The sequence below is a fragment of the Nicotiana tomentosiformis genome, chromosome 6 (assembly GCF_000390325.3).
Source record: "Nicotiana tomentosiformis chromosome 6, ASM39032v3, whole genome shotgun sequence".
Taxonomy (NCBI): Eukaryota; Viridiplantae; Streptophyta; class Magnoliopsida; order Solanales; family Solanaceae; genus Nicotiana; species Nicotiana tomentosiformis.
The window spans coordinates 39,185,992-39,200,345 of NC_090817.1; the positions used below are offsets into that span (position 1 = coordinate 39,185,992).

At 39.7% G+C, this 14,354-nt stretch overlaps 1 protein-coding gene across 3 annotated transcripts; it reads right to left on the reverse strand.

Annotated features, from left to right (window-relative positions):
- Positions 1-10,373: 10,373 nt before the first annotated feature.
- On the reverse strand, positions 10,374-13,899 carry LOC104088295 (serine/threonine-protein kinase AGC1-7-like). 3 transcript variants are annotated; one of them, XR_684516.4, is made up of 5 exons: positions 13,419-13,899; positions 12,896-12,956; positions 12,071-12,552; positions 10,908-11,871; positions 10,374-10,728 (listed from the first exon to the last, which is right to left on the reverse strand). XR_684516.4 is itself a non-coding variant. In XM_009592948.4 (4 exons), the coding sequence occupies exons 2-4, from the start codon at positions 12,929-12,931 to the stop codon at positions 10,995-10,997; spliced, it is 1,395 nt and encodes a 464-aa protein (XP_009591243.1). In that variant the 5' UTR covers positions 12,932-12,956; positions 13,419-13,899; the 3' UTR covers positions 10,374-10,994. The 3 variants fall into 3 exon arrangements, 1 of the variants encoding a protein (XP_009591243.1); XR_004504812.2 differs by having other exon boundaries at positions 10,819-11,871; XM_009592948.4 differs by having other exon boundaries at positions 10,374-11,871.
- Positions 13,900-14,354: the final 455 nt, after the last annotated feature.

Genomic DNA, 14,354 nt, shown 5'->3' on the forward strand with positions numbered 1-14,354 from the left:
ATTCGAAGTCAAAATATAGCACGATAAAGAATCAAAGAAGTGAAGCTTTTCCTAATAGTTCCATAGCCTCCCGAAGATAAGTATAAACGTCTCCGTACCGATCCGTGAGACTCTACTAAACCTGCTTGTGACTCATAACACTATGAAACTAGAGCTCTGATACCAACTTGTCACAATCCAAATTTCCCTCTGTAGGATGTCGTGACGGTACCTAGTCTTTATGACTAGGTAAGCCTAACATTTGTGCGGAATAACAGAATATAAACTGAACTCAAACCACAACATATTAAATATAAATAAAAACTGTGATTCAAATAATTACAACTCCAAAAACCTGGTAGAAATAAGTCACAAGCTCTAAAGAGAATACTAAGTATCTCTATACATCAGAGTCAAAGGAAAATAAGGAAGAAAACAACATAATAAGGATAGAGGGGGACTCCGAGGTCTGCGAACGCTGGCAGAAGTACCTTGAAGTCTCCATGCATGGCTATGTCACTGGTATCTAGCCTAGTAGGAAGAACCTAGATCTGCACAAAAAGATGTGCAGAAATATAGTATGAGTACACCACAACGGTGCCCAGTAAGTGCCAAGCCTAACCTCGGTAGATTAGTGACGAGGTCAGATCAGGGCTCTACTGGAATTAAAAAAACAAGGCAGAAGATATAATAATATAATGAAATGATAGAGAATTGAACAATGAGAAATTACAGAAAGGTACAACACAGCAAATAGAGGTAAACAATATGGGTGCTCTCGAGGTACCGCCTCGTAGTCCCAAATGTAAATACACAACAGGGGGAGTTCCCGAGGTACCGCCTTGTAGTCCCAAAAGTAAATATGCAACAGGGGCACTCTGGAGGTACCTCCTCGTAGTCCATAAAGTAAATATGAAATAGGGGGAGCTCCCGAGGTACCACCTCGTAATCCCAAAACTAAATATGCAATAAGGGTGCTCCAGAGGTACCGCCTCGTAGTTCCAAAAGTAAATACACAACTCATAACCTATGGAATAATGAATTTACAGCAAGGAATCCTACAATTAATGTCTGAATACAAGAATCAAGGAAGCAAGTAATTCAACTAAGCATGTTGCACAAATTGCAAATAAGAGTTAAGACACGTAGACATGCGACATTAGACTAAATATGATGACTACACAGGCTAGAGCAGCTCAGTTAAGGATTTAAAAGAAAACTACTCAGCAAGAACCAGATTTTTCAACAATTAACCCGAATACACACTCGTCACCTTGTGTACGCGGGCTTCACGTATTCCAAATATCATAACAGTACCAAAAACTAAGGGGATTTTCCCCCACATAAGGTTAGACAAGTCAGTTACCTCAAATCTCGCTCAATCAATCGATAAGAATGCCTTTCCCTTTACTTTGTGACTCTGAATGGCCCAAATCTAGCCAAAAGCAATTACATACTATAAATACAACTACAAGAAACTAATTTAAATAATAAATTTACGATTATAGCAAAGAATAGAAAAATCGCCCCAAAAAGTAGACCCAGGCCCACGTCTCGGAATCTGGTAAAAGTCATAAAATATGAACACCCATTCGATATCGAGTTCACCCATACCAAAATTTCTCAAATCAGATACAAAATTCTTGATCAAAACCTCAAAATTCGGCCTAAGGATTGTTTCACCTTTTTCACAAATTTCTCAACCCAAATCCTTAATTAAATGAAGAATACATGATATCTTAGTGGAGATTAATCAAAAACAATTCAAGAGTCCTTACCCAAATGCTTCATGTGAAAAACCCTTGAAAATTTACCTCAATCTGAGCTCTATATCTCAAAATATGAAGAAAATGGCAAACCCTCAATTTAAACCATTCTGCTCAGCACTTCCGCTTTTGAGGTCCAAAATTCGCTTCTGCGGTACCGCTTTTGCGGTGAAATCTCCGCATCTGTGGATCTCACTTAAACTCCCAGATATCACACTTGCACACATCCATTCGCATCTGCGAACGTGATTCTGCGCCCACTCGTCCGCTTCTGCAGAAACCTTGGCCTCCTCAGTTCCATCACTCTCCGGTTCTACGGTCATCCTTCCACAGAAGCGGCTCCGCTTCTGCGGCCTTTACATCGCATCTGCGACCACAGACTACCTCCTTCAGCTCTGTTTCTGTGCTTGGCCTCACGCTTCTGCAGACCCGCACTTGCGGTCAAACTTGCGCAGGTGTGGTTGAACCAAAACTGGTGCACTTCAGCCATTCTTTAAGCTTCAACTTGATCCGTTAACCATCTGAACCCACCCCGAAGCCCCCGGGACCTCAACCAAACCTACCAACAAGTCCTAAAACATAATAAAAACTTAGTCGAGTATTCAAATCACACCAAACAATGCTAACATCATGAATTGCACATCGATTCAAGCCTAATGAACTTTAGCACTTCGAACTTCTACATCTGACGCCGAAACCTATCAAATCAAGTTCGATTGATCCCAAATTTTGCACACAAGTCATAATCGACATTACGGTCCTACTCTAACTTCCTAAATCGGAATCCGACCCCGATATCAAAAAGTTCACTCCCGGTCAAACTTCCCAAAAATCATCCAATTTTCCAGCTTTCGCCAGTTGACGTCGAAATGACCTACGGACCTCCAAATGAACATCCGGACACGCTCCTAAGACCAAAATCACCATACAGAGCTATTGAAACCGTTGAAACACCATTCCGGAGTCATCTTCATAGAATTTCAACTATGGTGAATTCTTACGACTTAAACTTTCATTCTAAGGACTATGTGTCCCATTTTACTCAGGAACCAAAATAAATTCTCCCGGTAAGTCACAAAACCCAAAAATGAAATAGAGGGAGCAATAAATAGGGGTTCGAGGCTAATACTCTCAAAATAACCGACCGAGTCGTTACAGGGTCATCACATTCTGCACCTCTAAAAGAAATGTTCGTCCTCGAACGGACATAGAAAAGTGCCTGGACTGGTGAAAAGTGTAAGGACCAGTAAAATGTTTAACCAAAAACTCGGGGTTTCGTGGTGCCAAGATAAATTCCTACGTTACTATAGTAAAAATTCTTCGCGGTTCGGAATTTTTGGACTGAACAGTACCCTACGGACTTAGAGGAAAATGTTTCGCAGAAGAAAGCGTTTCTGCGGCCCATTATGCGGCCGTATAATCACTCTGCAGACTGCATAATGGTCGTAGAGTGAAGCAGAAGTTTGGCCAATTTGAGGTCAGTTTTGTGGTCGATTATGCGACCGCATAATCGATATGCAGACCGCATATGGGTCGCATAATTCCTCTTAGGTTTCTACGGAGGGAGTTCTACAGTGCATTATGCGACCGCAGAACCAGTATGCGGACCGCATACTAGTCGCATACCTGAGCCGAAGGTTTAGGCCTATGAGGGCCATTTCTGCGGTCACTTTGCGGACCGCATAACCATTATGCGGTCGCATATGCGACCGCAGACCTGTGTCGGGGCACCATTTTTCTTAATTTAAAACCCGAACCCCATTCCGTTAAAACACCCATTTAGTCTATTTTGAAGCTCATTTCTAATATTTCTAGAGTGAGAGAGAGGGTTCTGGAGGGAGGGCCTAATTTTTTATCAAATTGATCTTCAACCATCACTCAAAGACTTGGAAATATTCATGTAGAGCACCAAAATTCTTCACCCTAAAAGGTAAGACTTCATCACCCAGCTCTTAATTTCTAACATAGCTATAATGGGGTATTAGGGTGATACTTTATGGGTATGAGGGTGGTTTATCTTGAATGCATGTGTGATAAAGAGTGTGGGAGAAAAGTGAGCTAGAACCATGAACATTTTCCTAATTCTGGGTTCAATTTGTATATTGCTAAAATAGATTATGGTTGCTAAGGGTTTCGGATAATTGTAGAGTCTAAAGAAGCGCAATTGAGGTATGTATGGCTAACTCTCTTCTTCCTAGAATCGAACTCCTGGTGTCCGAATGATGGGTGTAAGTTCTAATTTGATCATACTAGAATTGTTTGCCTTAGTGTGTTGGATTGAAAGATTCATGTTCCCTAATTTTTTTAGATGGTTACCATGTCATCATGCTATTTGAGAACGTAATTATGTTGTTTCCAAGCTCCTTCCCTTATGTGTGCAATGCCTTATGTGATGATATTATTTGAACGGATAAAAAAGGAAAAGACTTGAATTGTGAAATGTTCCCAAGTGCCAAGAACTAATTAATAAATGAGGTCATTTTCTGCCATGTAACAAAAGATGGGGAAGAAATGTTAATTGCGTGAACAATTGAAAGAGGTTATGTCTCAAGTGAGATGGCTTAGCCGATCGGGCCCAGATCGGATGCCATGTTGTACACATGGTGGCAATTGTGTTGGAATTATTGATTTACATTGTGGTTATGGATATGTCTCACTTGAGATGGCTTAGCCGGTCGGGCCGAGACCGTACTTCGTGTAAAACACGGTGGCATTATGAGTCGTGGCCTTGGAATTAAAGATTATTAATCTAAAAAGATGGAAGGATTGAATTGGAAACTATGTGATCCTTACTTGGTTTTTCTTTGTATTTCTATGAAGTACTTATTGATTTTTATGACTGTCTTCTCCTTGTTTCACTGTTCACTCTACTAAGATTGGTGTTTGCCTTACATACTAGTACTATTCGACAATGCTAACGTCCCCTTTGCCGGGGGTGCTACATCTTTGAATAGATGTAGGTGGTTCCATCGCAGATAGTGCCGATCGCAGATAGTGGTGTTCTCTTTCTCTCCTCACAGCAGTCTTGGTGAGCCCTATTTCTCCTAGGGGTCATGTAGTCCTTCTTTTGTATAAGTTTTCATATTTTGAGGTATAGCCGGGGCCTTGTTGCCGGCATTGTCATGTTGCTCTTTTGTACTCTTAGAGGCTCCATAGACGTTTATATGGGTCATGTATGTATGTTGGGGTGGTCGTTGGATCGAGTTGTATTTTGGGAACTCAACTATGACATAATGTATATAAGGAAAAATGAACTAGCAACGTTTATATATTTATATAACTGATCTCTCCCCTGTTTTACAAATGGTGATGCGATCCCTTTTGGATTATGAATGAGTCGGGTAGGAAAGGTTTAATAGGCTTGCTCGACCGGGTTCACTAGGTTGAGCGCCAGTCGCGGTCCCCCTGGTTGGGTCATGACAAAAAGGTGGGGGTATCTACTTCGCATATCGGACTCGGACTCCCATGTAGCTGCCTCGATCGGTTAACCCCTCCATTGCACTTGCACTGAAGGAAAACTCCTAGATCTCAACTTTCGAACCTGCTGGGCTAGAATATCCACCAGCTCCTCTTCATAGGCCAAATTCTCATCAAGTTGATCTATGCTGAAGTTAAAAACATGCGAGATGTACTTATAGTACTTCCAAAGCATGAAAATATAAAATACTGGATGTACCCCTTCTAGTCTAGGAGGAAAAGTAAGCATGTAAACAACCTCCTCAACTCTCTCCAAGATCTCAAACGACCCAATACACCTCAGGCTCAACTTGCCCTTCTTTCGAACCGCATCACGCCCTTCATAGGCGACACTCGAATGAGAACCTTTTCACCCACCATATATGCCACATCTCAAACTTTCGGGTATGCATAAAACTTTTATCTGGACTAGGTTGTACGAAGTTGCTCCTGAATCACGGACCAAATCTGTGCCCAACAACCTGGACATCTCCGGGCACAAACCAACCAATCGACGAACGACATCGCCTCCTATATAATACCATATACGGCGCCATCTGAATACTCGACTGGTAACTGTTGTTGTAGACAAAATCCGCTAGATGAAAAACTAATCCTATAAACCTCTGAAATCCATGACACAAGCACATAACATGTCCTCCAAGATCTGAATAATGCGCTCGGACTGTCCGTCAGTCTGAGGATGAAACGTTGTGTTCAGCTCAACCCACGTGCCCAACTCACGTTGCACGGCTCTTCAAAAATGCGATGTGAATTGCGTGCCTCAGTCATAAATGATTGAAATTGGAATGACGTGCAGGCGGATAATCTACCGGATGTAAACCTGAGGTAACCGCTCTGAAGAATAGGAAGTCGCCACCGGAATGAAGTGTGCGAACTTAGTCAACCGCTTCATAATAACCCAGACTGCGTCATATTTCTTCAAGGTCTGTGGTAAGCCTACCACGAAATCCATAGTGATACGCTCCCACTTCCACTCCGGTACCTCCAATCTCTGAGTCAATTTACTCAGTTTTTTATGTTCATACTTTACATATTGACAATCCAAAAACCGAGATACATAAGTAATGTTTGTCTTTCTTCATTCTTCGCCACCAATAGGGTTGTTTCAAGTCACAGTATATCTTCGTGACACCTGGGAAAATATATTAGCGCAAACTGTGAACCTCCTCAAGTATCAACTCTCTCAACCCATCAACGTTTGGAACATAAATTCGGCCCTGAAGCCGCATAACACCATCATCACCAATCACAACCTCCTTAATACCACCCTGCTGCACCATGTCTTTCAACACCAACAAGTGAGAATCATCAAACTGGTGAGCCTTGGTATGATCCAACAATGATGACTGTGCTACAATAGATGCAAGAACTCGAATGGGCTCCGAAACACCAATCTCACAAACCGATTGGCCAAAGGGTGAACATCCATGGCTAGTGGCCTCTCAGCTATTGGTAAATATGCCAAACTACCCATGCTCTCAGCCTTCCTACTCAATGCATCGATCACTATATTGGCCTTCCCTAGATGATATAATATGATAATTTCATAGTCTTTCAACAACTCTAACCATATCCGTTGTTGCAAATTGAGGTCTTTCTGCTTGAACAGGTGCTGGAGACTCTAATCAGACCTCACAATGAACGTCGTATAGATAGTGCCTCCAAATCTTCTGCACGTGAACAATGTCTGCCAACTCTCAATCAATGATAGTAAAATGCAAATAAGGCACGACAACACTCTTCATGCTTCTCACTCTTCCTCACCATACAACAACAATAATCCAAGGGACCAATGCAAGGTTAGTGTTATGATAAAGAAACTAAACTTTCAATATCCTAACAAATCAAAATAAACAATAAATATGATGACGAACAATCAAAGAAATAATAATCTAAGGCATGGAAATCATAGTCAATGGAACAACATAGTACAATAAAACAATTTCTGCCCGCATGCTTTAACCACTGACGACACATATATACCCGTAACCTTACATATACGACGTCCCCATACATAATTCACTTAGCAAATAGACCAATCAATGCTCTCCAAACCAATCAAATGTAGCCAAAAATAGTTCAAATAATGCATAATAAGCTTTAGAAATTACCCACAAATGAAAAAGATTCAATATTTAATGAATTTGGAAAAAGACAACAAAAGTCAACCTCGGGCTCGCTTGGTCAAAACTCGAGATTCGGACCAAAGCCTGATTACCCATTCATCCCTGAGATCGGTTATATAAATTGTTTCGAAATCCTACCTCAATTTGAGATCTAAATCTCAATTTTACAAAAATACTAATTTCTACCCAAAACCCCAAATTTTCTACCATGAAATTCATAGATTAATGGGTAAAATCAATGGGTGATTATGGAAATACATCAAAACTAGTTAAAAATTACTAACGAATGAAGTTAGGATGAAAATATCCTCAAAATCCCCTCTAGGCCAAGCTCTAGCTTTCAAAAATGGTGTTTTGTAAAATAACCCCGACTTTTAACTTTTAAAATAGCTGGGCGTCAGGCGTTCATTGCGTTCGCGAAGAACATTGGCCAAGTGGACATTGTGTTCGCGAAGACCTTCACGCGTTCTCAAAGGCATCCCCTGCCTAGATTCCGCCTTCGCGACATGTGTGTCGCATTCCCATAGAAGGATTCCCCGTGCTTGCCCCCAACCGACCAAAGCTACGCGTTCGCGAGAGTCCATTCGCGTTCGCAAAGGGAAATCCCCCCCAAGCCATCGCGTTCGCGATCCGCCTCTTGCGTTCGCGTAGTGTATCAGCCCCAGCCCCAATTTTTTCCCTTCGCGATCACGAGAGAACCTTCGCGATCACGAAGCACAAGACACTAGAAGCAAAAGCCAACTGTGCCTACAAGTCCAAGAATGGTATGAAGCCTATCCAAAACTCACTTGAGTCCCTTGGGCTCCAAACTGAACATGCACACAAGTATAAAATCATCATAGGACCTCGCTTGCTCGATCAAAAACACAAAATAATATCCGAAACCACGAATCAGATATCAAAACACATGAAATTCAAAAGGAAACTCAAGAGTTGCTAGAAACACAATCAAGCATCCGATTCTTATCAAACCAACTCGGAATCATACCAAATTTCGTAGACAAGTTTCCAGCAGCCAAACAGACCTATTCCAAGTCCCAAAACAAATATTCGAACTCGATAACTATAAAGTCAACCTGCTGTCAAACCTAAGGAATTTCTAAATATTCAAATTGCCAACTTTCGGCAAAACAAATCAAATCAACCTAAGAACCTCCGAATTTAATTTCGGGCATATGCGCAAGTCCAAAATCACAATACGAACCTACCGAAATTGTCAAAATACCAATTCGGGGTCGTTTATCCAAAATATTGACCGCGGTCAACTCTAACATCACTTTTAGTCAAAATTATCATTTTTCTTCAAAATTCCACATAAAAGCATTTCGAAAAGCGACATGGACCACGCACACAAATCAAAAAATATTGAATGAAGCTATGGGAGGTCTAAGATCATGAAAATTAAGACTAGTACTCAAAACGAACTATCGAGTCGTTACAAATATGCGTCGCATTCGCGACACTACCCTTGCGAACGGGGTGAACTCAGGCACCACAACTACGCGAACGCGCCCAAGACCTCATGAACACGAAGACAGAAGTTCCCAGTTCCCGCTGAACCGCGATCGCAAACTATAACCTGCGAATGCAATGAAGAAACCTCTCAACCCGAACGCGCTTCTCCTCTCGTGAACACGATGAATAAACAACCAGCAGCTCCCAAAACTCTACGCGATCGCGTCCTTACCTTCACGATCACTTAGAGGGCCAGAAACACCAGAATCACAGAAAACCATTTATGCCAAATAGTGACGAAATGGTCCGGAACTACCCCGAAACTCACTCGGGCCCCTCGGGATCTCGTCCGAACATACCAACAAGTCTCAAAGCATAACGTGGACCTACTCAAGGACTCGAATCACACATAACAACATCAAAACGATGAATCGCACCCCAATTCAAGGTTAATAAACTATTTCAAATTTTTAAATTTCAAACTTATGCCGAACATGCCTAAACAACTCAGAATCACTCAAAATTTTGCACACAAGTTCCAAATGACACAACGAACATATTCTAACTTGCGGAACAAGAATTCAAACCCAATAACATCTAAGTCAACTCCCGGTCCAACCTATGAACTTTCCAAACCTTCAAATTGTCAACTTTCGCCAAATAGAGCCGAAACCTTTTAGAAACACCCAAAAGCAAATACAAGCATACGCCAAGTCCAATCACCATTTAGACCCACTAAAACCATCAAAATTCCGATCCAAGGTCAAATATACAAATGTCAAACTTGATCAACTCTTCCAATTTAAAGCTTCCGAACTGAGAATCATTCTTCCAAATCGATCCCGAACCACTCGAGAACTAAAACCGACGATACACACAAGTCATAATACCACATGTGAAGCTACTCAAGACCCCGAATAGTCAAACGAAATAAAAATACTCAAAACGATCGATCTTATCGTTGCAGGAGTGGGGTAGCTTGAAAGGTTCAGGAAAGATGATGAGTTCTAATAATCATCGGTCCAATCCAACAGAGAAGAGGGAAGAAAGAACGATAACCCAGGCCAATAGCAATTTTTCCGTGTTATTCTATTTTTCCGAAATTCTACATTCTTTGACAAATATTGAGCACTTTTCTAGGGTCAAAAACTAGAACAAAGAGAATCTTTAACTTAAGTAGCACTATATTTAAACAGATTAATAAAGCTAATTTGAAATTAAAAAAATTACTGATAAGAATAGAGGGAAGCTAGCTGATGTTTCAATTAAGTGCTCCCTCTCTTTTAATTTATATGACAGTGTTCAAATTTCTAGAGTTTTTGATCGAGATTTTTTATGTCTTTTAAATATTTTGATTTTTTAATTATTGTGACTTATAGTATATTTTACGTAATTTTCAAATATTTAAATTTTATTTGAAAAGAATTTAAAGACGATATTCGAATTCACGATCAAAATTAAAAGTTTGGCGCTTGAAATCCAAACTATGATATATAAATAGGAGTACAATTTTATCAAAAAAATCAAAAGGGATAAACTAACAACGAAAGCTGTAAAGGAGGTATAGTATTGTTAATGTTACTCACCGTAGCGATACTATAATTCAAAATCATTAAACCATTTACACTTAATTTTGATATGAGTTTTGTTCTCTTTTCAAACAACTACTTTAATATGCATTTCTATCACTAATAATATATGGCGTATCATACAAGTAAAAATTAATATTTTAAAATTCATGTCTAGTGAAATATCATCAAATAAAATGAAACAAAGGAAGTGACAAATCATATTCACAATACATCCGCAGCTATTACGACTCAACTTTAGTCAGAAAAATCCTTCGTCTGAAAGTGTTGCAAATTGTTTTCTTCTTGAAGCACTTGAAAGTTATTGCCGTGCAGTTCTACACAATAAACACACTGCATGGCCACATAATACTTCAAGATCAGTCAAAGTTGGTCACAAGTATAAATGTATAATCTTACATACTATCTTAATTAATGACCTACTTATGATGGTCAATCCTTAGTAGCCCACATTCGACCATTTGATTTTTATATACTTCAAATGTTACGTACTAAGTGAGCATTAACATCACCTGAATGGCCAAAATAAGCGAAAATCCCCTGCATCATAACGTATTATTTTATGATGAAGATTGATTTGAATTCTCCAGAATCCGATCCTAGAAGTACTCAAAGTCAATATATGAAGAATCAGTAGAAGTGCTTTTGTTTTTATCATGTCTTTCAGTTTCTGGCATCTTCTTATCTGAATAATGAGCTGATGCTTCTTTACTTGCATATTGGGTGAAGTCCACAGGTTCTGGTATAGAGGGAGGAACAGCACATCTGACCAAAGCCCAATTAACACCTTCAAAAAAAGGGTGCTGTTTAATTTCAGTAGCACCTCTTTTATATGCAATTCTCTTGTGTGGTTCCTTGACGAGTAGTCCCCTTATAAGATCTCGCGCAATAGCACTCACTTGCGGAGTTTCTGGGAATCTCAAAGGCTGGCCTACTACATTGAACAGTGTGGCGCGATTGCCAGAACCTTTAAAAGGGGTTGTCCCGTGCAAAAGTTCATATAAGAATATACCAAAAGTCCACCAATCCACTGCACTACCATGACCTTCTCCGCGAATTATCTCAGGGGCCAAGTACTCATGAGTGCCAACGAAGGACATGGATCGCACATTAGTAGGCTCTGCCATAAGCTCAGGAAGTGATCCTCCCACAAATAGCCCGAAATCTGATTTAGACTTTCGATTCTTTTTGGTAGGCAGAATGTTACGAGGGAAAAAATTTGAGGGCTGCATACAACCTTGGACTGCATTGTCATTATCTAAAATGCTACCTCCACTGCTTACATTGCCACCTCCATGTACAGATGAAGACTTGACAAGCGTTGGATTGACAGAGCAACGGAGAGATAGGTCGAAATCAGAAAGCATAATATGACCCTCATCTCTCACTAGTACATTTTCTGGCTTAAGATCCCTGTATACAATTCCTAGCATATGCAGATATTCAAGCGCCAACAACACCTCTGATGCATAAAATCTGCAATGATTCAGGCCATTCGAGAGAGTACCAAAACGAACAGCTAATTAATTTAGAAGTACATGCTCTGTATGGAAAAGAATTCAACAATCTGAAAGGTAAATGGAGCATATATCTAATATCTGAAAGGTAACACACTTAGCAATACGTATCAAGTGTTCGTTAAATGTAAGAACAGATAGTAGATATAGGTACTAACCTAGCAGCCTCCTCAGTAAAATGCTTATTGGGCTGTTTTTGACGGAGGGTATGAAGGTTGCCTCCACTGCAGAACTCCATGACTAAGCAATAGAATTTGTCAGTCTCAAAGTGAGAATATAAAGTTGGCAAGAATGGGTGGTCAAGAAGACCAAGAATCTCCCTCTCCGTTTCAGCTCGCAGCAATTTATTTCTACTTGCAAGTGATCCTTTATCCATCACTTTCATGGCAAAGTAAGTGCTGGTTCCCCTGAGTTCAACAAGGTACACACTTCCAATATCCCCATATCCAAGTCGCTTCAACAACCGAAAATTGCTAAGACCAAGAGGAGATCCTCCTCTTCCAGTAGCCGAATTAATCGCATCCCATCTAACGTCACCACCAGTGTGTGGCTTTATGGGTGTAGTACTACTGGAACTAGTCTCTGTGCTGTCACTACATTTGCTGGCTTGACATGTATCTTCTAATGGCATATTGCTCATCTGAATGAACAAAAATAATTAAACAAGTTGGGGTTGGATTCTCACATAGCAACAGAATTGTTCAAAATTTGGTATTTGCTAGTTTATTTTCGTTCATATCTAATTACGATTTACAGTCAAAATCATACCGAAATAGGATTTTTTTTATAGTTTCTAGTCAAAGTAGGTTTTGCTAATTATAATATGGGTCCTACTACCTATTTGTAATGTGTAGAATATTTTCAATAAATCGTTTTCGTTCAAATAGGTTTGGTGTGTCGTCAAACTAAGACATGGAATTGGGCACATGCCGAAATATAAATGTCAGGTGAAAATGGGGAATAGGATAGAGAAAAAAACTGACCTGCGGTAACTCTATAGGTTTGGGTTTCGAAGACATGATTTCGAAATTTCAACCAAACAACCTGAAAATTGAAAAAAGCAGATTCAGTAAAATGTCATGCAGCCAAATTCCATTCATGCACCGGACAAATTGATATTCAAAAGTTACGTACAAATATAAAAACAGAATTCATTCCTTTTGTTGCAGTGAGAGATTTCTTTTTTATTGAGATAAAAGATCTGTAACATAAAAGATTGCCTTATAATCCTCTATATATATGTGTCCTTGTAGAAACTCTATCAACGGTATTCAAAAAATTTAACAAAGTTTGACTTAATAAGGAGCTCGTTGCATAAAAGATCGATAGGTAATCACATCATTAAATAAGAAAAGAGCTCAATAAATTTGTGAAAAAGTGTTACTGGATATAACAATCCGTGATTAACCAAAATTGTGATTTTTCCTACAAATTGAACCAATGCAAAACAAAATCAAACGAGAAGGGAACAGGATATAGAACAATACAAAAGAAAGAAGGTCGAACCAGAATGTTGGAAGATAATGTCCTTATACAAATTAAAGAACCAGTGTGCACAGATTTTCCTTCAAATGGTTAAGGTCATTAAAATAAAATCTCTAATGCATTCATATCTGATAATAGAAATATCCAAGAAAGAGCATTTCCAACTAACACGCCGCAGGTGGTTCAGGGCGGTGACTTCCAACAGCATCTACAATGATCTCTCTCGTAGGAGGCCTGTTGTTTCTATTTTCCCTAACGGAAATTGTTATTACATGTAATAACATTTTCCTTTTCTGATTTTTATTTGTATTAATAATTCTTCAAAAAGGCATCTGGACGTCAGAAAGACAACGAAAATTCATTTCTATTTATGTAATGGAATTGGATGTACAGAGAAAATAAAAACAGAAAAGAAGGACAACCACTACAATGTGGTAAGAGGAAAAACGGAGAGAGGGAAGCGGTAGGAAGCCAAAGAATCGCCGTCTATATCTCAGATTATGGTCGGAAGATTCGGAATGCGATTGGGCTGCATCTCCTTGCTAACCTCTTTTTATTATTGTTGCGCACGTCTCATTCATCATATTTTAGCAGCATTTTGCCTACTCCTGACTTGGCTTGGTCGTCATCCGAATCGAGCCAAATCGAGTTTTATACTGTATTAAGTTGAGTCGAGTCAACTTGAGATCAAGTTCAATCGACAACAACAACCCAGTGTAATCCCACAAGTGAGGTATGGGGAGGGTAGGAGGTACGCAGTCTTACCCCTGCCCTGAAAGGGCAGAGAGACTGTTTCCGATAGACCTTCGGCTTGAGATCAAGTTCAATCGAAATAAAAATATTGAGATGAGTCGAGCCGAGCCTTGCTACAGTGTTATCTAGGACCAACCCATTCGTTTTCTTTTTATTTATTTTTTTCAAAACCCAATTTGGTTGGCTCTTAAGTTTATGTTTATT